This window comes from Gopherus flavomarginatus, chromosome 19 (genome assembly GCF_025201925.1).
Source record: "Gopherus flavomarginatus isolate rGopFla2 chromosome 19, rGopFla2.mat.asm, whole genome shotgun sequence".
In the NCBI taxonomy this organism is placed as follows: Eukaryota; Metazoa; Chordata; order Testudines; family Testudinidae; genus Gopherus; species Gopherus flavomarginatus.
The window spans coordinates 8,050,145-8,077,860 of record NC_066635.1 but is presented as its reverse complement, the minus strand read 5'-3'; the positions used below and the strand labels follow the sequence as shown (position 1 = coordinate 8,077,860).

The following is a 27,716-nucleotide window of genomic DNA, read 5'->3' as shown; positions in this document are numbered from 1 at the left end:
AACCCATCTATTATTTATATTGTAAATAGAATCATAAATGTGTATGTTATTTTACACACATTAAAGACCCAAAGAATTTAAAAGCTGATCCTTCAAAGGGATCCACAGGGATGGACCCTTATACCCAATGCAGATTTCCCCCTTGATTACAAGAGAACTCTATGCAGGCATAAGTGTGTGCCCATGTATATCCCTTTCCAGGATTTGGACTTAGTTTACACTTTCTAGGAAAAGTGGTAAATATGTTATTGGTGGATGGAGAATGAAGGGCAAGAGCAGCAGCAATAAGATCATGCAGGAGTTTTATTTGGTGATGCAGTTGCTATGTGACAAAGGTAAAGAATAATTTTCTTCTAATGCTGAACAATCTTTTGTAATCAGTAGGTGAATATTTTCCTTTGGCTGATTACAAAAGAACTTATTTGTCTCAGGAGATATTCAACAATTCTTGGTGTATATGAAAACAAATTAAATAGTCTGTGGATGTCAAAATACCATCCAAAAGTCTCTTGATGCCCTCTACTGGCCAAAATGCTGTGTACATGAAAGAACAGGTGTAGTGGTTTGTTGTGCTCCTAGTTCTGCAAGACAGGCAACAGGGTACTATCCCAGTTTGTCCTGCTCTTCAATGACTAGACACCATTATAATTACACATTACTGGTCTAATGTGACACTAGCCACTTATTAAATCCACATTCCATTGATTCACACCACATATCGGATAAACTGGAGTTTAGAACATGGCAATTTAGCAGGGAAAAGTCCAGAAAGGACATGATGATTTTGAAAGAGTGTATAGTATTCTGTTGAAATAAGAACAGGAGTACTTGTGGCACCTTAGAGACTAACAAATTTATCTGCGCATAAGCTTTGGTGGGCTACAGCCCACTTCATCAGATGCAGACTGGAGCATATAGTAAGCAGATATATATACACATACAGAGAACATGAAAAGGTGGGAGTTGTGCTACCAGCTCTAAGAGGCTAATTAATTAAGAGAAAAAACTTTTTAGTGATAATCAAGATAGCCCATTACACACAGTTTGACAAGAGGTGTGAGAATATTTAACATGGGGAAATAGATTCAGTATGTGTAGTGGCTCAGCCAGTCTCTATTCAAGCCTAAATTGATGGTGTCTAATTTGCATATTAATTCAAGTTCAGCAGTTTCTCATTGGAGTCTGTTTTTGAAGCTTTTCTGTTTCAAAATTGCCACCTTTAAGTCTGTTACTGAGTGGCCAGAGAGGTTGAAGTGTTCTCCTACTGGTTTTTGAATGTTATGATTCCTGACATCAGATTTGTGTCCATTTATTCTTTTCCCTAGAGACTGTCCGGTCTGGCCAATGTACATGGCAGAGGGGCATTGCTGGCACATGATGGCATATATCACATTGGTAGATGTGCAGGTGAATGAGCCCCTGATGGCATGGTTGATGTGTCACTTGAATAGATATGTGGACAGAGTTGGCAACAGGCTTTGTTGCAAAGACAGGTTCCTGGGTTAATGTTTTTGTTCAGCGGTGTGTGGTTGCTGGTATTTGCTTCAGGTTGGGGGGCTGTCTGTAAGCGAGGACAGGTCTGTCTCCCAAGAGCTGTGAGAGTGAGGGATCATCTTTCAGGATAGGTTGTAGATCTTTGACGATGCACTAGAGAGGTTTTAGTTAGGGGCTGAAGGTGACGGCTAGTGGCGTCGTTATTTTCTTTGTTGGGCCTGTCTTGTAGTAGGTGACTTCTGGGTACTCTTCTGGCTGTCAATCTGTTTTTTCACTTCAGCGGTGGGTATTGTAGTTTCAAGAATGCTTGACAGAGATCTTGTAGGTGCTTGTCTCTGTCGAAGGGATTGGAGCAAATGAGGTTGTATCTTAAGAGGTTGTATCTTAAGAGATCGTGTGGTGTGTCCTGGATGGAAGCTGGAGGCATGTAGTAAGTATAGCAGTCAGTAAGTTTCCGGTATAAGGTGGTATTTATGTGACCATTGCTTATTAGCACAGTGATGTCCAGGAAATAGACCGCTTGTGTGGATTGCTCTAGGCTGAGGTTGATGGTGGGATGGAAATTGTTGAAATCATGGTGGAAAAGAGGCCCTTGAGGAATTCCACCCGTGAATTATTAATGTACAAAAGAAATACAATTTGTCTGTAGTGTAATAGCACACAAGACTTCTCTCTATGCAAGGAACTACATCAACCCAATTTCATTAATAACGAAAATAAAGCGGTAAGCTTTGATACGTTTGGTGAGCGTATAATGGTCCTCAGTACTTTGCATATTCATGCCAACATGTACAACACTCCTTCTGCATACTGTGCCTATTGTAGTCTGAGTCACATTGCCTATTACAACTGATACAAAGTAGTGAAGTATTTCAAATGTATCTTTATTGCAGAGAAAGATAAAATATATACAGTCTGCATAAGGGTACATGTAGAAATGTATCTCCTGCAAACTTCCCAAAAGCTTTAACATTCTGGCTGGGTTTTTTAACATTGTTTCACTTAAAAGAAGAGAACATTCTATATATAACCTGATAAAATAGATGGACAACAAACTTCTCGGGTCTATCTGAGGACACAACTTTATATTAGTAAGGAGTTTGGATGACCCAGTAAACCAACCACCTTTAGCAGGGTTAAACCCAATTATTTATTTGTTTTTAAATCTATTTGAATGTGTTTGTGCCCAAAATTCAAACTACCCATTGTTCGTGAGGTTAAAATCATAGTAAAGTGCAGTTAGAGTGTTTTGCTGTTCTTATCCAGCTTGGAGAATACGTATTTGGTGAATAGATTTTAAACCCACCATTATAGAGTACCTATAAAAGGTACTCGTTTTATCCCAAGCCAGTCTCTATCCTTAGCACTATTCATCATTATATTACTCAAAACATCATCCTTGTTTTTTAAAAAGTAATCCCTTCATAGTCCATGGGATATTTAAGGAAGCATCCACTCCTTGGGGAAATGCTGATATCACTAGCAATGAATGATAAACACCATCAGTCTCATTTGAGGTGGGGGTGTGTCTTCACCTACCACTCCCTGTCCCCCCATGGACATTTTTTATTTCTTACTATAAAAAATCAACATAATTGTTGATTATGCTATAGCTACTGTTTTATGGACCTATTTAAATAAGCACACAGTAGATTTGTAAGGCTCATAAAGGAGCTTTTAACTGTACCCTGAAGAAAAGATGGTATCTATTCTTCATCTCCTGCCTTGCCAAATGTCTGTATGACTGTACTCTTACTATTGACATCCACATGTTTACTTAATTTTACATTTAAATTACCAATTTAATGTTTTTGTCCTGCGGTAGATTCCAATTAACATTCACTGTTGTTCAGAATGAAAACTAAACTCCCTTGTGGCTGTCTGACAAAACAATATCCACAGATTTGTTGTCGTAATATTGCAGAAAAAAATTGCATTAACAATGTCGATTTTTGAATGAGATTTTTCTAGTGCCGTAACAGAAAAATATATCACACTATCTTATGAGTTACTGGAATGTTTATTTACTAGTTTTAGCTGCAGCCATACAGTACACAGAAGCTTCCTACATGTTAGAATGAGTGGTGGGGAAATGAACACTTAGATTTTACTGATCAAAAAACGCAGAAAAATGAACATTGTTTTAAGTGATACATACAAAATGAGTCTCTAAATAAGATACTTTAGAATGATTTCCATTAGAAAATCTTTAGGTATTATTTAATGCACGTTAGTTCACACAAAGACTAGTGTTAAACATTAAAAGTTAACGTCTTTGGCCAAATTTTCAGATGTGGACTCTGACTTTGGGTGCCCAAGATGAGTCACAAAATGTCACACTGGGCTCACAAAATCAGTGGACACTTCAAATTTGTTGACCTGTTCTTTGAGCATATTGAGCTGATCCAGAAGTCTTCAGGTATTTGACAAATTTCATAGAATAGCATAGAATATTTTATAGTATAGTTTCAGAATGCATTGAAAAAATATATTTTGTCACCTTATGTATAATTTTTAAGTAGCTCTCAAGTTATACAGAAGTTAAACATCATTCAAGCAAGTATCTTTTAAAAAGTAAGGACGTTTTGCCCCTGTAAAAGTTAAGCTTCTTTTTACTATACTAATATGCAAATAAGGGCTGATCCAAAAGGCACTGAAGTCAATGAAAAGATTCACATTTTCTTTGGATTGTGGAACAAGTCCATATAAAGTAAGCTTAATTCAAGGAACTCAAAGGACTTCGCAAATATTAATCAGTCCACATAACACCCATGGTAAGGTAGGTGAGTATACCCATTGTATAGCTATGCAAACTAAGTTTTGCTTTTAGCAAGAGTCACACAATGTATAATGCTGTGCTGACACTACGATAAATACTATGGTGCAAGAACTTTCAAAGCAGTCCAGAGTCTGAGTTATTCCGCTGCAGCTCATATCTGTCTCTTATCACACACAGCACTGTACAATGTGCGCTTCCTGCTCAAAGCAAAACTAACTCTATCCATTTGCAAAATTGGTATAATCACCTACTGTACATAGGTTTATGACTACTGATTAGTATTTGTGAAATATTTCCACCAGAAACAGGAAAGATCCAGGCCCTCTGTCCTGTCTTTGTTAACTCCTTCAGAATATCAACCCCTTTTTTTTTATTTTTTAAATACTGGAAGTAACAACTAACCCCTCCATTTTAGAAACCACTCACTATTGTCTAGATTAATTCCAACTCCAACATTTATTAAATGTATTTCTCCTCAAGGCCTAAGTTTTACTATGATGTCACATTCTTACATTTCTAAATGGAATATTTCAATACTGACAAGTCTTGACTTCCAGAAAATAGTTTAAGATTAAGATGCTTCTAACCTATTGTACATTAAAGAAAAAGCTTCCTCTCTACTAAAGTTGCTTAAATGAACTAGTGCAGAGAATTGAAATCTTCATTACAATGCACTTATTTTGCGTCTGCACTTCTACCATTCAGACAATTCATTTAGACATTCTTAGGGGGGTATGGTTATTTACTTAAAGAAATGTCTATGCAGCATTTATAGAATTCAGGAGGGGAAAATGATGGTTTGCCAGAATATTGCACTCACCAGCTTTCAGTCAAAAACTGGTATGGCAAGGAAGAGGGGGCAACCCCCCCAAAAAACTTTATATACAAATGCTTCTGGAGAGATCCCAAAAAAATGTATTGTATTGTCTTATTGGTTTCTCTGCTGCCCTTTCAGTACTTCCTTTACACTACATCGAGATTACTTTTTTGCAATCTTTTGTTTTTCTTTTCAACTTCCTTTAGTATATCTTGCAGTTTCTTACAAGTTTGCGTCAAGAATGCAAAGCTTTCCTTTAAATTGCTAGTCCCGTGCTCTCTGCATATGGTCTCAAGCCCATCAAACCACTGGAGGGTCTTCTCAAGTTCTGCCTGAACCATTTTCTGTTCTTCTAATTCTGCTAAAAGGGCCTGTCCAGCAGACACTTCAACCTTGTATTGTTTCTGTAGTTGATCAATTTCACCTTGCAGAGTTTGAAACTGTTCCTTACTGTAGGGGTACTGCTCGTGGACCTTGTCTTCAGGAAGTAAAACATTTTTAGGGATGTTTAACACCAACTGCAAAAGCATTTGTTCCATTTTGCTGAAGAGGTGATCAAAGCGCTCCTTCATGAAGAGAAGAAATTTCTCTGTGCTCTTACGGATTTGGAATGGACTGATCTTAGAGTCAGGAAAGCCTTCTAGTTTCTTCAGAATGACTCTCTCCACAACCAGCATCATTTCAAACAGGTAGTCTTGAAATGCAATGTAGACCCTAAGCATACATGTCTGAGGGGTAAAACCAAAGAACTGGGCTTCATATGCCATAGGATTCACTGACATCTTGGCTAAAAGAAGTCAACCATAGACAATGTGGAAATCTGTAAAGGAAAAAAGGATGTAAGTACAAATCTGTATTTTGGAAAGGGTGAGTTGTATTAGCAGTCTATTACAGCATTAACCTTACTTATGAAGAGCAGAGTTCAAGTTTGAATTTAGGAGAATTTAAAGAATTTGGTTCTTAATCTAGTCCTTTCTCTGCCCACCAGGACATAGTTTGCCAGTCTTTGACTCGGAGGAAACTACATCCTATTCAATTACCAGTGTTAACCAGGACTAGAACCTTACATTAAAATCTAAATTCTATTGTCATTAGGTCCAAGGAGGGATTCTGTAGAATGTAAATGGAACCTTCTTTTATAGTGTTTGAATGCACAAGTGATGCATTGTGTCAACAGTTGTAACTATTACATTGTGTTATAAATATGTCATATCTTAACTATTTGGAAAAGCCCTGCAGACATAATTATCAATACAACTGTCACACTGTGTATAAAAGCAGCTTCCCTGTCCCACTGGAGGTGAAGGCTCTGTGCTGAAGGTATTCCAACAGCAGTCTTCTCCGGCATTTGTGCTGACATGGTAGGACCAAAGACCCCAATTAGTCCATTATAATAGGATAAGCTCCCCTTTAAGCAGTTTACCAGCCTTTATCCCACTAATAGTCACAGACCCCTACTACGTAGGAGCCTTTTCAGATCAGACCAAGGGCCAGGCTGACACCTTGGGAAGGTTTTAAGTGACTGACATTGGTCATAATTAAGGGGGAGGGGAGATTCCCGCTGGATAATTAGCCACAGCATTAGGCTCTCAGAAAATTCAACTCAGGGTGAGAACAGATAACAGCAGGCAGCTCTCATTGGGAGCTTTTCCTCAGCAGATCTCAGAGCGCCTTACAAAACAGGTGAGATCTTGAGCCCCATTGTACCGATGGGGAAACTGAGGCACGGGAAAGGGCAGTGACTTGCCCTAGATCCCCCAGCAGGCACAGCGCCAACCCGCACCCTGGTGCTCTATCCCCGTGGCCCTACCGCTGCCCAGGCCCCATGGGTGGGGGCTGCTTGGGCCCTCAGGCCCTAGCTTCCTTTTGGCGCGGTAGGAACCGTCGCCTGGGCCCAGGCTCCCGAGGCCTTTGGGACTGGGGCGCTACCGTCCCCGGCTCCCAAGTGCGAGGGGGCCGCAGGCGTAGGGAACCCTCCCCGCGGCCTCTCACCGGGCGCACGGCGGCTGTAGAGCTAGCCTGGACCGCGCGACCCCAGCCGCCGCTTCCCGCCTCACTCGAACGCCCGCCCCCGGAGAGAGCCCCACCACTCAGCGCCTCCAGCCGCGCCCGCCTCCCAAACCAATCGGAGCGCCGCCTGGGGCGGGGAGAAAATACCCCGCCCAATCACAAAGCACGTCTGACAAGGGACGTCAGAGCGCCCGGGAAGAAGCGCTTTCCCCTCTTCAAACCGCTGAGATAAAAGAAAGCGAAGGATTGGCCGGCTTTGGATGCCGGAGGCAGCGTTGATTGGCTGTGTAGCGCGCGGAGAGTGGGGCAGGAAATGAGGCGCCGGAAGCGGAAGCGGAGCTTTAAGATGGCGTATCAGACCTTCCGGCAGGAGTACCTGCAGGTGCCGCCCGTTACCCGGGCCTACACCACCGCCTGCTTCCTCACCACCGCCGCCGTGGTGAGCCAGGAGGGTGCGGGGTGGGCCTCGGGGCAGGGCCGGCAGCCTCGTTCTCTCCCTTCGCTGTGTATGAGCTGGGCCGCCGCCCTTGGGGGGGAGGGACGAGGGCTACGTCCTGGTTCTGAGGCGTGGCCGAGCGGAGCACGGGCCAGGCTCGGTTCCGGTTTGGTCTCCGAGTCCAGCCTCGCTCTCCCCTCCCCCCTCCGCGTTTCTGCTGGTTCTGAATCCCTGCGGCTGGGTTCGGTCCATTGCAGAGACGCCGAACAGCGATCCTGGCTGAAACGGCCCTGCAGACTGGGGGTTAAGTTACCTGCTTGATTGGGCTCTGATGGCTCTGTCGCTCCCTTATCCTGTAGGACCAGGGCGCTCCCCTTTTCCAGACTGTTGTTCCCCTTTCCATACTCTGACTTGTCTTGTGTACCTCTAAGATGCTCCTCACTTAAAAACTTCTTATGTACAAAATCAGACATACAAATACAAAAATGTCACTACACTACCACAGAAAAATTGCCGACTTTCTCACGTTGTTTGTATGAAATTTACTTTGTATTACTTTTCTAGTGCTTTTTCTGTAGCCTTATGTAGTTGTAAAACTAGGCAAATATCTAGATGAGTCGATGTACCCCCTGGAAGATCTCAGCATACCCTTAGTTGAGGATCATTTCTGTAGGACCCTCTGGAGGTGTACACACAGCCTGTGCTGAATGCAGAGACAAAATCCAAACCCACCAGCACTGGAAATGGGTGAGGGTAGCAAGACAATTAACAGTGGCACCACAGATAAGGACAGGAACTGAAAAGGAATCAGGTTTCCACATGAGATGCTGTGTGTGTGTTTTTTGGGGGAAGGGGAGGGTTGGACAGTTCTCCAAGACACATCCTCTGGTAGCTATATTACAGAGCCGCTGTATTCTGAGGTGTAGGGTGTTTCACCATCGTGCCTCTGCAGAATCATTAAGCACCCAGCCCAATGGTGTCCCATTCCTAGACAGGCTTTTGCTAGACTTATTAAATTTCTTATTAATGAGGCCACTAGAGAAGTGTGGAAAATATGGCAGAGCCCTTTCATAAAATGGTGGTTATAGTAATGACAGTTACTAAAGTAATGGCGAAGCAAATACATGGAAAATTGGTTGCTAGTGTTTCCCACATTCAAGTGAGTGGGCACAAGCAATCTAAGAACACGCTCATTTAAGGTGAATGTGTCAGTTTAAAAAATGTAATGTAATATAATAGTTTTTGAAGCCATGTGAGTTCTTGGGGTATGTAAAAGTAGATACATTCATGGAGAATAGGTCCATCAATGGCTATTAGTCAAGTTGGCAGGGATTGTGTCCCTAGCCTGTTTGCTAGAATCTGGGAATGGGCAATGGGATGGATCACTTGATGATGACCTGTTCTGTTCATTCCCTCTGGGACACCTGGTGTTGGCCACTGTTGGAAGACAGGAGACTGGGCTAGATGGACTCTTGGCCTGGCCCAGTATGGCCATTCATATGTTCTATACACATATGCATAATGTGCAACATAAACATTCCATTGGTGGCACCATACATATATGTTGGATGTGGTCTTTGAAGAAGTTTTTGTGTCCTGGGAATGCTGTGAAACCTCTTTTATTTTGAAAGGAATGTAGAGAAGGAAAGACTTTGCCAAGAAATTTGTCTGAAAACTCAGTGTTTTTGGGTGAATCTAGGGTGAGCTTCCAGTAGTTATTTCTCAGATTAAAGAGGGGAATATGCTTTTATGCGGTGGAAAAAAATATTAGATGATGACATTCCTTAAAGCAGAAAGATCATTCATTTTTGCCTTATATAATGAATAATGATCTAGTCATAGTAGTGGTCAGAGGCCCCATCAAGACTATTCTGTTTCATGGCTCTACAGAGCCTTGCATGTGAAATGAAACTTTTACAGATGTAAAATGAGCCAAATCCAGATCTCTGGACCAAAACCTTTTGTGCTTTACAAATATAAAATGGAAGATAGCCACTAAACCAAAGAGCTTGAAATCTAAACAGGACTAAGATGTGGTAAGTAGGCATGGGACAAAATGGGGGAGGCAGAGGAGGAGGGCAAGCATTCCTGTAAAAGGAACATAAGGTTGAATATGTTGGCTGAATTTAGGCTTTGCACATAATTTTTAAAATAAGAGAACATGAGATATTAATGTACCACTGACAGGTTATTTGTATCTCTAAAGTAAATGAAGTGGACTTTAATGGATTGATCTTGTCACATATTTTCTCTTGTATTTCAGCAACTAGAACTAATCACACCATTTCAACTGTATTTTAACCCCGAATTAATATTTAAACACTTTCAAGTAAGTATTTTTTCTAAATGTTAAATGTTATCATACCTGTAAGAAAATGATTAAACTTGCAACACTTGTTTTCACAACTGCACATTGAGAATATTGGAATATGTTTTTTTTCCCCGGAAGGTTTCTAATAACATTCAATTGATGGTAAGTAGCAGTAAAAACTCATTGCTTTGATAGGTCACATTGTTCAAACATCAGAGGGGTAGCCGTGTTAGTCTGGATCTCTAAAAGCAGCAAAGAATCCTGTGGCACCTTATAGACTAACAGACGTTTTGGAGCATGAGCTTTCGTGGGTGAATACCTGAGGAAGTGGGTATTCACCCACGAAAGCTCATGCTCCAAAACGTCTGTTAGTCTATAAGGTGCCACAGGATTCTTTGCTGCTTTTATTGTTCAAACAGTAGCTCAAAAACTGTATTGGCTTGCACACACATTTGTGGAGCTATCTTTTACTCCTGAGGGCATTCTGTGTCAAAAAAAATTAAAATTCTGTGCACAATATTTTAAAATTCTGCAAATTTTATTTGTCAAATAAATATGGAGGCTCCAGCATGGCACTAGAGAGCACAGGCCACTGAGTTGCACAGAGGTGGGAGATGACACTGCAGCTCCCCGCCGGCACATGGACTCAGCAGTGAGGTTGCATCCAACCCAGACACAGCAGAAGGACCCGACCTGCCCCCAGAAACACCCCAGGGCCCTGCTCCTCTGTGTGAGCAGGAAGGTTTAGCAAGGCAGGATCCAAGTATAGGGGGATCTGGATGTGGGCTGAGAGAGTTCTGTGTGGGGCAATCTGGGTGCGGGCAGCTCAGTAGGAGATTTTGGTGTGGAGGGGATCTGGATGCACAGGGGCCTGTTGGGGGACTCTTCAGGGGGGTCCAGATGAAGGTGGTTGGGGGTCAGCAGTGGGGGTTCTGTGGGTGGGGGGAATAGAGCTTGGCAGGGTGTCTAGGTGTGGGGGGCTCAGTGGGAGGGTTCAGATGCTGGGGGAGTGGGGCTGAGTAGGGTGAAAATTCAGATGTAGGTGGTTGGGGCTCAGTGGGGAGCGCGGGAGTGGGGAAGATCCTGGTGCATATGGTTCATCACGGTGGTCCAAGTGCAGTGGGAGTGGGGCTCATCGGGGGGGCGGAGTTCTGAGTTCGGGGGAGTGAAGTTTGGCAGGGGGGTCTGGATGCATCAGGGTTGCGTTGAGGGGGAGCAGCTCCCTGTACAGGAATAACTCCCCCTGCAGCTGAGGGGCAATGGATGCAGGAACTGTGTGTGTGAGGAGTTTGCAGAGCTTCTTACAGCCAGGGGAGAAATCTAGGGGTGGGTCTGACCCAGCTTGATGCTGTGTCGGAGAAGAGGAAGTCCTGTCTTCAGGGCTGGTGCTTGCACCCTCCCACCCCTGGCCCCTGCCCTGAGGTGCCCCCCCATGGCAGCTCCCCATCCCCCCCACTCTGAGGCAACCCCCCCCGCCCCAGCTCACCCCTGCTCCGCCTCCTTCCCGAGCATGCCATGGCTGCTTCATTTCTGCCTCCCAGGCTTGCAGCACCAATCAGCTTAGGCACCGCAAGCCTAGGAGGTGGGAGAAGTGAAGCAGCCAGGGCATGCTGGGGGAGGAGGCGGGGCAGGGGTGAGCTGGGGCGGGGAGTTCCCCTGCGTGCCGCCCCCCCTTACTTGCTGCAAGTGGCCCTCCCCGCGCCCCCCTGTCCCAGCTCCCTCCGCCTAAATGCTGGCAGCGACTGGGGCTGCCGAAGATCCAGCCGCCGCGGTCACTGCCGAAGAAAATGGTGCCCCCCAAATCCTAGTGCCCTAGGTGACTGCCTAGGTCACCTAAATGGTTGCACCAGCCCTGCCTGTCTTGCCCAGCCAGGATTAGCAGCTAAGCCCAGCACAGGGTAGGAGCCACCAGCCAGGTCTTCCCCAGTCCCACCCACTGCCCCACAGTGATTTACCTCTCTGCTGGCTGCCCTGGGCACCTGAAACATACTGGTGGGGGTGGGGGGGTCACACGACTGCTCTTGTGGCTTCCCTGTCGGAAAGTCATTTTTCTGCAGAGAAGCAAAGAAATCTGCCGGGGACATCAATTCTGTGCATGTGCAGTGGTGCAGAATTCCCCCAGGAGTAATCTTTCTTTTTACATGTTTTCAGTCTAACTTACAGAGTAATTTCCTTCCATTCTGCAGTGTGTATCTTTTGTATGATGGTGCTCTTCTGTCTTATTTTGGGGACAGAATTTCAGATGCAGTACTCTAAGTAGTATTGTCATATTACACAGAATGCTCATACTAAAGCAGTGTTAAAAGTCAAATAAACTTGATAAAACTTTGGGCAGTCTTCACGTGGATTAAAAGTTAGATTGCCAAGTGCCTAGCCACTCTTTCTGCCTGCCAGCTCTTCTCAAGTGACCAGGCATCCGAAAGAGCAACGCCTCCTATCAAACTAAAGATTCTTCTGAAAGATTGTTTCAAGGGGCCAAGATGTATCTGACTGATTCAGCTCAACTGTTAACACAATAACAAAGCCAAAAAAATTGCTTACAATGAAAGCTTGTTGGTTCTGAAATACAGCTGACAAGATGTCCTTACTCCTACTTCATACTGACCTCTGACAGATAGAATTCAAAAAAATTAATCTGACCATATGTTTTACTTATGGTAATGAAACATTGCTTTAGCTTTCCTAAAGATGAACTAATCTTGCTTCAATCCAAGTCTATATTTCATTGTGGAGAGGAATTTTGATATGGTAGAATTGAAGATGCATCACTCACTTAGCCTGCAAACCCAGTAATACAAAATTTGTCATACAAAATTTAGGGTTTCAATTTTTTTCTCTGCAAAAAATTAAAAGGAAGTGCTGTCATGAAGTCTTATAGGACCAAGAGTTTGCTATTTTTACAAAGTATGTTACCTTATATTTACTAATACTATATACTATTAAATATTGCATAGAATTAAAACTAAACTGCCAGGATGAACAAAATATTTGTTATACTTTGTTTTTAAATATGCCTTTGTTTACCTGGAAAATTTGAGTATAGCAATGTATTCCCAAGTCATGAATGCAAAGTAGTACGGTTTACTGAATTTTAGAGTCTCGGACTATTGAAAAAGATCATTAAATTGGCTTATTACAATGTTCAAAAACCATTTTCATGAAGTTCTTTTAGCTTGTGTGGATTAAACAGAAACTTTTCTGTATTCTCTATGTAGAGAATTTAAATACTTGAGATGGGCACCATTTATATTTAAGTTGTCTTAATCTGTTTTCCTCTTATTCTGACAGGTATGGCGGTTGATTACAAACTACTTATTTTTTGGGCCAGTTGGATTTAATTTTTTATTTAATATGATTTTTTTGTATCCTTTATAAAAAGTGTATCTCACCTCTTTAGAATGCAGAACTGTGTGTCAGTGTTACTGTATAAGGGTCCAGTTCTGCACCACTTTGTGACTTAGTGGGAGTCCTGCGCCACTGACTTCAGTGGAGCCAGGATTTCATCCTAAATACCTAATTCAGTAATTCTTTTTCAGTGAGCTTTCATTGTTTCCATCTTGATTTTGGAATGCGCACTACTAGGAGTGAGAATTCATTCTGTAGTACCAGACTTTTCTGCTAAATAGCCAGTAAGACTGCTAATTGAGCAGGTATTTTTTCTGTGGTGTGAATACTTGTCCACTAACTCAGAACTGGACTGAGACTATCAAATTTACTTCATGTAAGTTCAATACTTGCTTTATAATCTACTATAAAAATCCTTCGATTGTGAAAGATGTTTATGAATTCTCTATATAAAACCTATGGGAATGTATGTAAACAGCTATTTTTTTTCTTACTCTTTCTGCTGAATGTGATTAGTATCAGACTTTCCTGACCTACTCCTTCAGATATCGTTACTGCCGAATGCTTGAGGAAGGGTCTTTCCGAGGTCGGACGGCAGACTTCGTATTTATGTTCCTTTTTGGTGGACTTTTAATGACTGTATCCTTTTTTACTGTTTTAATACAGCTACGATTAACACGGAGGACACAAACCCTGTGCTTTGAAAGTCAATGAACAGAGAAATACTTTGTGTAATGAGGTCTGAATGACTCTATTTTAAGTGGGCTTCAAAACTTTCCAGATCTTGTGGTTACTATTAAATGTGGAATTGATCTTTTGCACTTAAATATTTGAGTTAAGGCTATAAAGATGAGCGCCTAGATTGAAAGATGCTATTTAACTGTACAAGTATTATCATGAGGATTGAAGGAAATGTTATTGTCCAGGTGAATTTACCCCCCTTCCCCCCCCCTACTATCTGGATGCTGTGTGTAAAATAGCTTCTGTAATAACAAACCCCTCATAGTGTATTTGCAGCATGGAGTATTTAAGGGGGATTAAACTATAGGTGTCTTGTTTGACTGAGGAAATATTTGTTTGTTTGGAAAACCATAGACTCAAAGGTCAGGTGTATCTATTTTTGTTGATGCCATGATTGGCCTCCAAAATTTTTTTTTTCTGAAGCCCATAGGTTCCCGTCTCCCCCATATTCATATTTCAGTTTTCTTCAAGTTGGTCGTGTGCACTGATATTTTCTTTAACTGTTTGCCAGCTTTTTGGCTTGTTTGTGAACTTGGTTTTCCTGGGTCAGGCCTTTACTATAATGCTCGTGTATGTGTGGAGCCGCAGGAATCCCTACGTCCGTATGAACTTTTTTGGTCTTCTCATCTTCCAGGCCCCATTTCTGCCCTGGGTACTCATGGGCTTTTCACTGCTATTGGGGAACTCCATCATTGTGGATCTTTTGGGTAAGAAGCTATGAAAAATGAAATCCTTAGACTTTTTGGCCACTCTATCATAAACTACTGGTAAGTAAAGTCTCTTTTCCCCCTACTTAGTACCTCTTCCTGCAAAGAGAAAGGGGTTATCAAGCCATGTTGGCTATTTATGCTTTGATGCACTACTAGAGAGGTAAGCAGATATCCATAAGCTTCCAATGACAGAGTTGATTATGGTTTCAGGATTAGCCTGGATGGTTTAGTGATGGATCTCTTATCTTTTCTCTCTCATGAGCAGTTCCCCCTTTGTGCTGCTTCTTCTGAGAGTCACTTCTTCTAATCAGGTGTGCGTTTTGGGAATCTTTAGTTTCCACACACATCAATAATCCTTTGCACTGGCCCCACTGGTATTTCAAAAGAAAGTGCTGTGACTGCCAGGACAAGGATTTTCGGAATTACCTCAGATCCAGAAGTGCTCACTGCACACAGCTGAGCAGAAATTGGGCCACCCTTATAGAGAAGAAACTGGATTGGGGAAATCTTCAGAGCTGGAGCAATGGTCTGGGATTGGCTTATTGCAAGAGTGATTGTATCAGAGCCAATACTCTTCCTGGTATCTGAGAGGTCTTACTGTATAACCCTGTTCGAAAGGCCACCTCTACCTGTCTTGCTCAGTTTATCTTGGTACGCATCTGACAGGTATTTGTAACTTTTGATATTTCTGATATTTCAACTTTTTTAAAAAATGACTTGCTTTCCAAAGTGCTTTGAACAACTTATTGTCTGATACATTCTATATTTATTTTGGAAGAGGAAACAGTCCTCCACATTAAAGACTTCTGAAAAAGTTTTTGTTCTGAAATGCGACCTTAGCTGAATAGTGAGTTTTATACTCTGAGGGATTAAGGTGACAAACCTTTAACTAAAGGAGTCAGCTCATTCAATTGGTAGTGTGTCTATTAACTTCTTCCATATAGGGAAAAATTAAAAGCAGCAAGGAGGCACATGATTATTTTTTGTTGTGACCTAATTGTTTACATGCTCTGATGTACAGAGCACTGTGTTCTACCAGTTTTCATAGTTCTTGTATGTGGTGGCATACTCTGTTGTAACGTCTCCAAGTAATGCAGTGTTTTGCTTCTGCATTACCTGGAGAGAGCCAGATATCCATGGCTGACTATGGAGATGAGACTTAATTGTGTAAGGCAGCTTGCATACTGACTTTTTTGTCAGTACAAATGAAACCATACCACCAAAGTGTTTAGACAGTTGTGACAGACTTTTACTTGTATTTATATGACTCGCTATGCTATAGATCTCTTCTAGTATGGCACTTAATTCTAGTAAGTGTGTACCATGCTACTTCAGTTCCTTTTAACATCATGCTATTTACAAAGGGTATCAAAACACACAACTTGTCTTTTTTTTACTTCATGAAAAATCTAGTGAAACATTTAAACGTGGTATAATGGCAATATTGAAAGTCACCAATTCAACTTCAGCTTTCTTTTTCATTGATTCTAGGGATCGCAGTTGGACACATATATTTTTTCTTAGAGGATATCTTTCCTAATCAGCCTGGTGGTGGACGGCTTCTGAAAACACCATCTATTTTGTAAGTGTTACTTTCTAATTTGGAGCACATAGACAAATGTGTTTGTACACAATGTTTTTTTTTTTAAACCAAATACAAGTAAATTTGGAAATTTGATATAAATGGCACTGAGTTCATCATACTGTTCCATTTGCTGTAGTTGTCACATGGATGGTACAGTTGCCAGAGGGGGGAGGATCCAAGAGACACTCTTAAGACATGGTCTAACTTCTGAAAAGGTCCAAGAACTCCTATGCTAACTAAAATCCATAATATAGTTTGTCTATTGGTGGCACCAAATATATCTGAATCTGTTAAAAGAAACCCATTTTAGGACAAAGTGTCAGTATGAGTTCAGAGTGCAAAATTCACAAAATGAATGAGAAGCTTAATGTGGCTAATATTTTACACTTGGTTAGCTACTCCCTTCCCTCCCCACCATCCAAAAGGATCACAGAACACATAATAGACTGTGTTCTGTTCACACAGTGCCATTCATATTCTTTCGTCTCTTGGGCAGAGAATAGCAACCAACTGGAATGTTGCACACTAGAATGGATATGGGGAACTTTCCTGAAGGACGGGATAAACCTCTTGAAAATTCTCTGTATAGAGCAGACAAGACCTCAGTTTTTAAGACCGCAAACTGTCTGGCATTCTTGCCTTCAGAATGATGTGTAGTGCTGAGTTGATCCTTGTCTAGATTTGATTTCTAAACCTGATATTTTAAACAAATTGACTGGCATAGTTGTTGAGAATAAGTGTCCCATGTGGTTACTCTTCTGGAATAAAAGTGATTTTTATTCTGGACTAATTACTTTGCTTTGGAATAAAATCACTTATTCCAGAGTAGAGTGCTAACACAAAGGAGTTATTGCAGAATAACTAAATTATACTGGAATAGCTATAATAGAATAGTTATTCTGCAATAGCTATAGCTATGCTGGTCAATTCCCCTTGTATAGATGGGGTCTAAGCTATCAGCCATTGAGGGGTTCCCTTTGGCTCACCTGGTAGAGTGGATGCCTGTGGACCAAGTGGGGGACAGTTCTCATTCTATGATTTCATCCAAAGGGCTTCACTTAAGATCCAGTCTAGTGTCTGATCACCAATATTTTGAGACTACTTGAGTCACTTTGTTCAGAAGACTGGTTTGAATCCTGTCATGTCCTAAATTTGTGAATGTTCAGACATAGCAATCTTCTTAAATGTGTCTGCAGTAGACTTGTCTTCAACTCGGTATTTTCCATCCTCCCTATTGAAAATATTTGAGTGTCCTGTCACTCCTTTTGTGAACATAACATCATATACTTTATTTAGCTATTTTAGTGTCAGCCAGGATTTGCCTTACATAACAGCACAAACTTTTATACTACTGCCAAAGACTGAAAGTTATATTTACTGTCCCTTTTTTTGCTCAAGTTTTGATCTTGGGTATAATTTTTTATATCCAGTCTAATTCCTTATGTTTGTAAATTATTTTTTTGGGCACTTGGTAAACAGATACCCCCAGAGGTGAAATCTCTCAAACTGGTTTGATTGGCAGCATAATCTACAGGATTAAGTATGATTTTGGGAATTGGGAAATCCTGAATTGTAATTCTGACTCAGCTACAGACTTGTCTGTTGATTTTTAACAAGTCAACCTCTCTGTACCTTAGCCTTTCAACTGTGAAATGGAGACGCTTGCCTATCACCGATATATTATGAAGATCAGCTAACGTTTGCACAGCTCTCCATAGATACGAAGAGATAATTAGTACTATACTGACCTATTATTTCTTCTCTGAATACTGTTCTTTAAACATTAGCTGTAATAAATTCATCCTTACATCTTTTAATAATGCTAATTGGAAGCCGTAACTATTCTATCCCATCGTTCTTAACTGCTTCATTTATATGCACAACTTCTCTGCTTCCAAATAGTCTCTAGTGCCACCCTACAATAATTTAATTCTAAATAATAATAGACATGTATGGCTGGAAGGGATCTCAAGAGGTCCTCTAGTCCATCCATCTGCACTGATGCAGGACCAGATATACCTAGGCCATCTCTGACAGGTGTTTGTGTAACCTGTTCTTAAAAATCTCCAGTGATGGGGATTCTACAGCTTCCCTTGGTAACCTATTCCAGTATTTAACTGTTTTACTAGTTAAAAAGTTTTTCCTGATATTGAACCTAAATCTCCCTTGCTGCAGATTAAGCCCATTACTTCTTGTCGTACCTTCCGTGACTGTGGAGGACAATTAATCATCCTCTTCATAACAGACCTTGACATATTTGAAGACTGTTACCAGGCCCTCCATCATCATCTTTTCTGAAGATTAAACATGCCCAGTTCTTTAACCTTTCCTCGTATGTCAGGTTTTCTTAACCTTTTATCATTTTTATTGTTCTTCTCTTGACTTTCTCCAATTTGTCCACATCTTTCTTAAAATGTGGTGCCCAGAACTGGACACAATACTCCAGCTGAGGCCTCGCCAGTGCTGAGTAGAGTGGAACAATTACTTCCCGTGTCTTACATATGACACTCCCGTTAATATGCCCCAGAATTATATTAGTTTTCTTGCAACTGCATCACTTTGGCTTAGTTCAATTTGTGATCCACTATAACCCCTAGATTTTTTTTTTAGCAGTACCGTCTGCCTAGTCTCCTGTTTCCTGCTTTGTATTCAAAGAAGGAAATTAGGTTAGTCTGGCATGATTTGTTCTTGACAAATTCATCTTGCCTATTGCTTATTATTTATTCATGTTTCAGATGAACCCATGAAATTGAAATCTCCTCATTCTCTGTGTTTTTGTCTGACTTTCTGTGTTTGTTTACCTCTCCCAAAGGACTTCCTCTGACTGTAGGATGTTGATAAATTGTATAGTTAATTGTTTGGCTCGTTATGAAATATATTCAAGAGACCAAATAAACCTATATCTATCAGATTTATTGCCATAATCCCATAATATAGTAAAGGAAAAAGGTTCAATAGAATACCAATATCTGGGAAGCCATCTCATGCAGCATTGTTACATTCAGCTTACACAGAAGATGTGCTTCCAAAGTTACACTCCTAAAGCTATATTTTTATACCCACCTGTTGATAAGTAATAGGTATTGAGTACGTGATCTGAAACTAGATTTAACCAATCATCTTTCTTTGTCTTGTTCTGGTAACATGGTGTGCCCCTTATCTTTGTTCTGAACATGTGCATGCCACATACCAAGGGGTGTGAAGGCACCTAGGTCGGTACCAGGGTAGAACAATCATATATCTTGTCCTTTTCCTTTGGGGCATTCCAGTAATGGCTTGTAAGAATAACTCCCTACCTCTTTCTATGGTAACACACTCATATGTCCTGATACTGACATTTTTCCTATATACTTAAACCAAAGCTTACTTCAGTCTCTCCATGTTTTCCTTCTTTTCCTCCATGTCCTCTTGTTTCATTGCTCAGTGCTGTTCACTCATCTGTTTCCATGCAGCTGACTGATGTGAAGACTCCTTTTCTTTGACTGCCACTTTCTGTTCACTAGTTGAAAATTTCCCCCTCAGACCAGCAAGTACAGTATGCCCCTTTGTGCTTAGCTGTAGCTTAGATGAATTTGGAGCCCATTTTTGCCCTTGTTCCCTGAGCAGCCTGTATTTGGCTTAGAGGAGGGTGCCTCTGCAATTTGAATCTGCTTTTAAGATTTCTGTACAAAGTTTCTCCTTACCTGTCTTGAGTCTTGTTGTTTCAACCACTGAGCATGTCAGTTTCAGATTCATGCATATATCTTTACTTCAAATTCCTTCAATCCAGTTGTGCTGTTCGTATAATTTTCAGTAGAGCGAATTAACTGTGGCTTTGGTTCACTTGATCAGCATGAAACTATGTGTCAAGGAAGATAGTTTTTAAATGACAAGAAATTCATAATTAGCTGTTACTTCAAGAGACTCTCTGCTGTATTTCACATAGGAGCACAAGAGGTTGACATGAATGTGGCGCTTTTTTTCTGGTAGCCACCTCAGAACCAGGGAACAACCGTGGTTCTTAAAATATGGTGTTCATGTAGATCCCCCTCTAAGTGCACATGTGTGAAATTAGAAAATTTTGAATAGCAGTATCTATGGGCTACCGTTTATGCCATGCATGTCCTTTTGTCCACACTGAAAGGAGCCACAAACATCCTTCAGTTCCATTGCCAAGTCAGAATCCTAGATAAAGAGAACGGCAAATAAACAGGGTTGCAGGGTGGGGTGTGGAATCCATATGGGCAACAACAGTAACTAAGAACTATAGTTGCTAAAGGTAAGTAACCACTCCATTTTGATAGTAATGTAATGATAATGATAAAATTGTTAGTTGACCAAACTAAAATGTGTGGAAGACTTGAGATGTTTTTATCTCAGAAGTATAAAGAGCCACTATAGAATATCAGGGGTGGAAGGGACCTCAGGAGATCTAGTCCAATCCCTTGCTCAAAGCAGAACAAATCCCCAGACAATTTTTTTTTTTTTTTTTTTTTTTTTTTTTTTTTTTACCCCAATTCCCTAAATGGCCTTCTGAAGGACTGAACTCTCAACCCTGGGTTTAGCAGGCCAATGCTCAAACCACTGAGTATCCATCCCTTCCCCATACATAAACCTGTTCCCTTGACAACTGATTTAACACATGGCATAGAGCGAGCTAAGAGTTCACGTCTTTCAGTTGTTGGGGCAATAGCATATTGTAATAGTGAATCATGTATGGAAATCAGACTTCAAAGTCAGACTCTTTCCTCCAGTCGACATGCCTACCGCTCCCTCCCTCACAAATATTCATCCTCCATCTTTTCGTTGACAGCATAGCACCCATGCTGACTAGCATGTTAAATAATTTAACTATACTCAAACCTTCTTAGTTTGTTGTTTGCCTAGCTTAATACTTGCTTTTCATCCTATCCAGCATGGAAACCAGCAAGCAACCTTAGAGCTTCAAGTGGATTCCAGGCACCAATCAAAAAGAAGGCATGTTGGGATTGCTTTAAAATCTTTCTGCCTGGTGACCTGAACCCTAGGGCTTGTCTACACTTGAAATCTTAGGTCAGCTTACAACCACTGCAGTAATTATTCTGGTGGTTCATGTCCACACTACCCTCCTTCTGTAGGTGATGCGTGTCCTCATGAGGAACACTTCCACCGACATAAGAGGGCAATATGGAGGGCTGAGAGCCTGGGCTGTCAGCTCCACATGCAGCTTCCCGCTGGGAGCCCAGCTCCTCCTCCCCACTCCTTGGGCTCTTGACTCCCCGCCGCTATGAGCCTGGCTGCCCCCCTTAGCTCCCCAGGCTCCCAGCAGGGAGTTCTGCCATCCCGGTGCGGGAGCCAGGAGCCTCAGGGCAGCCAGTGGGGGCGGAGAAATTGACAAGAATGACAGCCAGCAGCCCATTATAGTAATACAGTGTCTCTGGGACACTGCATCACCCTAACTGCACTGACATAAGCCCTTCACCTCTCCTAGAGGTGGAGTTATGTCAGTGTAGTTGGGTACTTACATAGGTGGGAGCAAGGCTGTAGTGTGTACACTGACATAATTAGGTTGACATAAACTGCCTTGCATCAACCTAACTCTGTAATGTAGACCAAGCCTTAGACTTATTAGTCAGAAAATTTTACATTTTCTCTTTATAGGATTCTTGCCAAAAGGGTGGTGATATGGCTCAGTGACTAGAATTGCCGTGGCTTAACTGTGCTGTTAACTAGGTTACAAAACTATATTTATAGAGGCTGCTACTGAAGGTTTTTCAGGTAAATCAAGGACTTGACTAATTATTCCAGCCTCATTGGTGGTCTTCAAAATACTTCACCCAATATCTTGGTCCCACCTAGTCTGTAGCATGTTCCTGTAAATTGGTTTAAGTTGGGTCGTGTCTCCACCGGCTAAGAAATCTGTTAATGCTGTTCTTTTAAGTATGTTTAAATATATTTTGCTAGAGATGTGCTAATGTGTCTTCTGTAGCTGCTGTAGACAAGGCTACCGATTCAACTTCACTGACCCTGTTGTCAGGCATAAGGCATATTTGAACTTGAATCCTATATGATTGAGTCCTATATGATCTTCTTATTTAAACTTCTAATTCTGAAGGGCTTGCATCATAGGATCTGCCCCATATGAGCTGACTGGATCTCAACTAGAGGACACTTGTGACTTGGATTTAAATGATTGACACTATTGCATACTGTATATTGTAATGAGAATGTTACATTGACTGCTTGCCTCAAGTGTGAACTGTGTATTTACATATAACTTCTGCTTTACAGGAAAGCAATCTTCGATACACCAGAAGATGATCCCAATTACAATCCGCTGCCCGAAGAGCGACCAGGAGGATTTGCATGGGGTGAAGGTCAGCGCCTGGGAGGCTAATAAATGGCTGTGCCAATACCCAGACGTAACTGGAAGGAACTAAATTGAAGTACCATATTGGGAATTCTTTCTCCTTGTTGCAGAAAGGACACTTTACAGCTTTATGGTTCTGAATACAAGAAGCACTTTATGATATGGCAGTCTAACTAATCCAAGACATTTCCAGGAGACTACTAGTGTCTCTCTACACCTGGGGTTTTGTTGTATTGGTACTGAAAGCATAATCTAGTGGAGCCAAAAAAACAACCAACCAACCGGAAACCATTTTCTGTTAACTTCAGTTAACAAGACTATGCATACTCATTTAAAAATGTTTCTAAGGCATTTTTTCCGAGTTATTTGATACAGGAAACTGTATGGGAAACTTTGAGGGACAAAATAAAACTTTGGCTTTAACTTTTTTCTCAGTGGATAAAAATCAGACGTGTGAGATCTTTTAAAGTGATTCCCTGTTCTCATTGTCGAAGGCTGGTATGAAGCAAAATACACTAAATTTCCAAGCCTGTTTTCTTTTGAGTCAGACAGGATTTTAATTTTGGATGGTGCAAATTTTACCTTGCTCGTTCTATGAAAGTAGACTGCTGTAGTTCCAGTATGAGCCCTATTATGAACCTAGCTTGCAGACTGAGAATACATCTTGATCCAGATTATTGTGAACTACATATGGCCAGGTATGAATCTCACTGACATGCTTATACATGCGGTAGCAAATGCAATATGCATGTATAGTTATGAAAAATCTAACTCCTTTTTTTTTTTTTCCAAAGTGGTCAGCAAATTATTAAGAATGCTGTGAAAGATTTTCCCAGATAATTTAGACTAGTAGCTCCTAGACTGGGATATGCATAGCTCTGAGATAGTGAGTGAATAAAATAAAATGTCTTAATGATTGCTTGTTACCTTCTTGCATAATCTGTTGATTTGAGGGAAATGATAGAAAAGAAGACAAGGCTAGAGAAAGTTTAACAGATGCTTGCTGCAAACATGAAAGCTTCCTGATGTGTATTTTGGTGTTAATAAAAGGTTCCAGTGACAGCCCTGGAGACATGGCAAAAATGCTAGGTTTCCTCACCAACATGCCTCAGCCATGACCTGTAGAGAGGAGGGTTGTTAATGCTGTGTGCTAAATTCAGTCCCTGAACTCTGCAGAGACTGCTAGCGAGAGGGCTGTGAGTGATATGGACATCTAGCCAACAAGAACTGGAGTGACATCAACTCATTCACATAGACCACTGAATAGCTATCACAGAATGGACCAGCTTACCTGGACTCGATTTGAACTAGTGACTTATCTGAGAGGTTTCGTATCCCACTTCTCATCACTGAAGGCATCCATCCATCGTAATCATGAATTTCAAAAATTGAGTGGGGTGTGTGTACTCTGAGGTTTTGGTGGGGGCCGATGGTGAGTTGTGGACCTCATGTCTCAGCCGAGTGGTTTTCTGTAGTCTTCTGTCTGCCAGTAAAGCTTCATCGCAGTATAACAGGAAACTAGTACAGATGGCAGCATATCACTAAAAATAAGAGTTTGAGACTTACAGAAATCTCTTGGTCTAGAAAATGGCTTGGTCTGTGTTTTAAATCCTACTTTTATCCTTTTGAGAGGTAAGAATGTATTTGGGTCTAACTTTGGAGGGGGAGGGGGCAATTTGATTAGATTCGTGTTCCAATTTTTTGCATAGAGACTCTTGTTAATCTGCAGGTGGACTGTTAGCAGGCAGGGGTTGGTGCTAAAGGAGAATTATGTAGCTAGGACCAAAATCTGTCTGTAAAAGGGAGGTCTGTTTCCAACCACTGTAACAAGAGGCATATGCATACATTCATAAGGATCAAGACCCAGGCTTGTCTACTGAAACTACTTGCTACTTTTTGCAGTATATTTGTTAATTTGTACTCAAAGTCAAGTTTTAAAGAGCATATTAGTAGAAGTGTGGTGCTAGAGGCATCCTCAAAGATGAGGGAATGACACATAGGCTATCCTGAAATACCTCATGATGTAGTTGTCTTCAGTTGCTGTCTTGTCTTTATGCCGTGCATCTTCCCATATTTTAATACTTTCAGAAACTTGTACTGTTTGCAATTGAAGCCACTTATGTTGCTGGGGAGCAAGACCAGTTCCTTAATCTCCAGACCATAGAATTTTATGCAGCTGACGTTGTTTCAGGGCAGTGAGTTCGATCTCCTGCCACCCAGACTCCTGCCTTCACTTAACATAAAGGGGAGGCAGGCTTGTCAGGCTAAGTACCAGCAAGCTGCAGGCCAGGTCAGTGGCTGACGGGCCTACTGCTCCATTAAAGAAGATGTTGAAGTAAATCTGCTTGGGATATTGACATGTGCCTATCATAAAGAAATAGAAAGTATAGGAGGAGACTGCTTGCCTGAGTTATGTGGCTAGAGAGACAGCTGCTGGCTTGTTGTAGTATAAAATGACTTTTCATGGCCTGTTGTTTCCTAGCTCTGTTTACTTGTTGCCCTCTTTTCTGGCATTTCTTTTAAACTTTTTTAAGCTTTTTTACACCCATGTGAGGGAAGACATAGATTATATGCTGCTGTCCTTCCCAGAATTTGTCCTGGATGGTCGGGGGGAAGGAAGCTATGCCCCATCCCACTCTACACTACAAGGCTCCTGGTCCTGGTTTCTTCCAGACACTGTTATTCTGGGACCATCTGTTTCTTCCAGCATCTGCCTGTGCTGTTCCCTAGGCCTTTGTCTGCTCTGGGACTCCTGGAACAGGATAGCCTGGCTTCCCAGACTTCCCTCTCTGACCTCAAATGGTCAGTATTCCCCACTGTAGTCCTATAATAACTCAAGCATTTACTTTAGAGAGAGACAAATCATGTGTTGAACTTAAAATAGGAAGAAGCCACCTTTTTTGTGTCTGTCTTAGGTACTTATGTGGCTTTAAACAACTGTTACTCTTTTAAATTTTACTAAAAGCTGAACTACCTCTACAACTTCCATTGGTTATAGCCACTAATAATAGTGTTGAGAAATTATAAACAACAGTTTATGACAGGACGTACAGCCACTTCAAGTAGCAGTAAAATTTTATGGAGGTGGAATGCAGTTATCCAAATATGTAATAACCTTATTCTTGTGGGAAAATGCCAACCGGTCTTTAATGACTGTAAGTGAACACCGCTTCCCCAAACGCCATCCTGTACTATTGTTGAGAGTGCTGTGTGTCAAATTGCCAACGGCACTTTCTACAGCATTCTTTCCTTGAAGATCATTCAAGGAGGGTAGGTGGCTGCAGGTGATGGGACAGACTGCGTGTTCATAAGACATTTTATAGTCCAGCTAAGTGCTTAACAGATGTGTGAAGAATTTTGGTCATAGTCTAAAAACAAAGCTGCTCATCCTCTGAACCGCTTGTTAAAGTTTAAATGAAGAAAAGTATGTACTTCATAAATTGCATGCCTTAAATATTTAACAGTAGCAAGAACCACTGAAGAAAACACTTGCTTAGTCAAATTAGATTCCCAATACGTGGCAGTGATTGTTCCACATCAGAGCCTTTGAATTATACTTTAGTTTGGAAAGCTGTCTCTCAAACTCTCTTAAGCTTCATCTCTTTGAAACCTCAGGCACTCACACTTTATTGAAGTAAATATTCGTTACACAAATGGTGTAGGAGATGGTGTGATGGCTACTGCTAAGGAACCAACCATAGTTATTTTCAGGTGTTTCGTTTGTGATTCTAAAATGGTAGCTTTGGTTGAGACTCTCCCACCTTCAGATTCCAAAGTTAACATTATCCCAAACTGAAGTTGGAGTATTTTTTCTAAAGCAGCTAGTTAATTTTGTGTTCTTTCAGTGCAGCCAGGTAAGCTTATTTGCTGCAGTATGCTGGGAAGCATGGTAGCAAGCAACTAAGCAAGACACACAAAGTAATTTTTCTGTTCTACATCACAGTGATTAGGCCTGAACTGGACAATTGTGCCTAGTTCTGGGTGCCATATTTCAGGAAAGATTTACACAAATTGGAGCAAGTCCACAGAAGAGCAACACAAATTATTCAAGGGCTAGAAAATATGATCTGTGAGGGAAGATTGCAAAAACTGAGTTTGTTTAGTCTAGAGGAGAGAAGACGGGGGGACATGATAACACGGGTTGGCAACCTTTCAGAAGTGGTGTGCCGAGTCTTCATTTATTCACTCTAATGTAAGATTTCGCGTGCCAGTAATACATTTTAACATTTTGAGAAGGTCTCTTTCTATGTCTATAATATATAACTAAACTATTGTTGTATGTAAAGTAAATAAGGTTTTTTAAATGTTTAAGAAGCTTCATTTAAAATTAAATTAAAATGCAGAGCCCCTGGACCAGTGGCCAGGACCTGGGCAGTGTGAGTGCCACTGAAAATCAGCTCATGTGCTGCCTTCGGCACTCGTGCCATAGGTTGCGTACCCCTGTGATAACATAAGTACATAAAAGGTTCTTGCAAGGAAGAGAGAAAAATTGTTCTCATTAACCTGTCAGGCTACGCCAAGAAGCAATGGGCTGAAATTGTAGGAAGGGTTCTTGAGGGTGGACATTAGGAAAAGCTTCCTACCTATTAGGGTAGTTAAGCACTGGAATAAATTGCCTATGGAGGTTGTGGAATCTCTGTCGCTGGAGATTTTTAAGAGCAGGTTAGACAAAACACCTGTCAGGGATTGTCTAAATAATACTTAATCCTGCCTTGAGTTCAGGGGACTGGATTAAAAGACCTCTTGAATTCCCTTCCAGTCCTATGATTCTGTGGTGACTGCCCAATGCTGGTGAAATAATAGGGAGGGGACAAGTAGTTTACCCATATGTTGTCATATTTGGGCCTAAAATTCAGAAGTAGGACTCCAGAATTCTTATGCTTAAGCTGCTGCTTGTACACTTTTAAAAATAAAAATAAGCTGTCCATTCCCCCATGCCCTGTGACGCTAATTTTTTAAGAAAGTAATTAGTTAATTCCAAGGGGAAGTGAACTGCAGAAGATGATACTGCTAGTAGTGAGATATTTAACAGGGTGACCTTATTTCCATTAGGCTAGGTGACTCCGTCCTCACAGTTAAATATACTATCTTTTGCCTTCCCTCTCTGAAGAAAAGAGAGAGCTAATTTCCACATTTCGGTTGGACCTTCCATCAGAACAG

The 27,716-nt window shown here is 41.3% G+C and overlaps 2 protein-coding genes across 5 annotated transcripts; one reads left to right on the top strand and one right to left on the bottom strand.

Moving 5' to 3' along the window:
* Window positions 1-3,495: 3,495 nt before the first annotated feature.
* MIS12 (MIS12 kinetochore complex component) lies at window positions 3,496-7,143 on the bottom strand. 3 transcript variants are annotated; one of them, XM_050929435.1, is made up of 3 exons: window positions 7,083-7,137; window positions 6,357-6,443; window positions 3,496-5,910 (listed from the first exon to the last, which is right to left on the bottom strand). In XM_050929435.1, the coding sequence occupies exon 3, from the start codon at window positions 5,870-5,872 to the stop codon at window positions 5,237-5,239; it is 636 nt and encodes a 211-aa protein (XP_050785392.1). In that variant the 5' UTR covers window positions 5,873-5,910; window positions 6,357-6,443; window positions 7,083-7,137; the 3' UTR covers window positions 3,496-5,236. The 3 variants fall into 3 exon arrangements, with proteins under 3 accessions (XP_050785392.1, XP_050785390.1, XP_050785391.1); XM_050929433.1 differs by lacking the exon at window positions 6,357-6,443 and having other exon boundaries at window positions 7,083-7,143; XM_050929434.1 differs by lacking the exon at window positions 7,083-7,137 and having other exon boundaries at window positions 6,357-7,073.
* Window positions 7,144-7,428: 285 nt separating this feature from the next.
* DERL2 (derlin 2) lies at window positions 7,429-22,979 on the top strand. Of its 2 annotated transcripts, none has more exons than XM_050929431.1 (7): window positions 7,429-7,539; window positions 9,800-9,865; window positions 13,136-13,209; window positions 13,738-13,831; window positions 14,445-14,640; window positions 16,135-16,225; window positions 22,478-22,979. In XM_050929431.1, exons 1-7 carry the CDS (start codon window positions 7,447-7,449, stop codon window positions 22,581-22,583), a joined length of 720 nt encoding a protein of 239 aa, XP_050785388.1. In that variant the 5' UTR covers window positions 7,429-7,446; the 3' UTR covers window positions 22,584-22,979. The 2 variants fall into 2 exon arrangements, with proteins under 2 accessions (XP_050785388.1, XP_050785389.1); XM_050929432.1 differs by lacking the exon at window positions 22,478-22,979 and adding an exon at window positions 14,731-14,803 and having other exon boundaries at window positions 16,135-16,213.
* Window positions 22,980-27,716: the final 4,737 nt, after the last annotated feature.

Bases quoted from the DNA above. Each gene is read 5' to 3' on its own strand.
- MIS12 (XM_050929433.1), bottom strand. From the start codon at position 5,872: ATGTCAGTGAATCCTATGGCATATGAAGCCCAGTTCTTTGGTTTTACC.
- DERL2 (XM_050929431.1), top strand. From the start codon at position 7,447: ATGGCGTATCAGACCTTCCGGCAGGAGTACCTGCAGGTGCCGCCCGTT. The intron at 13,832-14,444 runs GTATCCTTTTTT...ACTGTTTGCCAG, and splicing joins TTGGTGGACTTTTAATGACT to CTTTTTGGCTTGTTTGTGAA. The intron at 16,226-22,477 runs GTAAGTGTTACT...TCTGCTTTACAG, and splicing joins CTGAAAACACCATCTATTTT to GAAAGCAATCTTCGATACAC.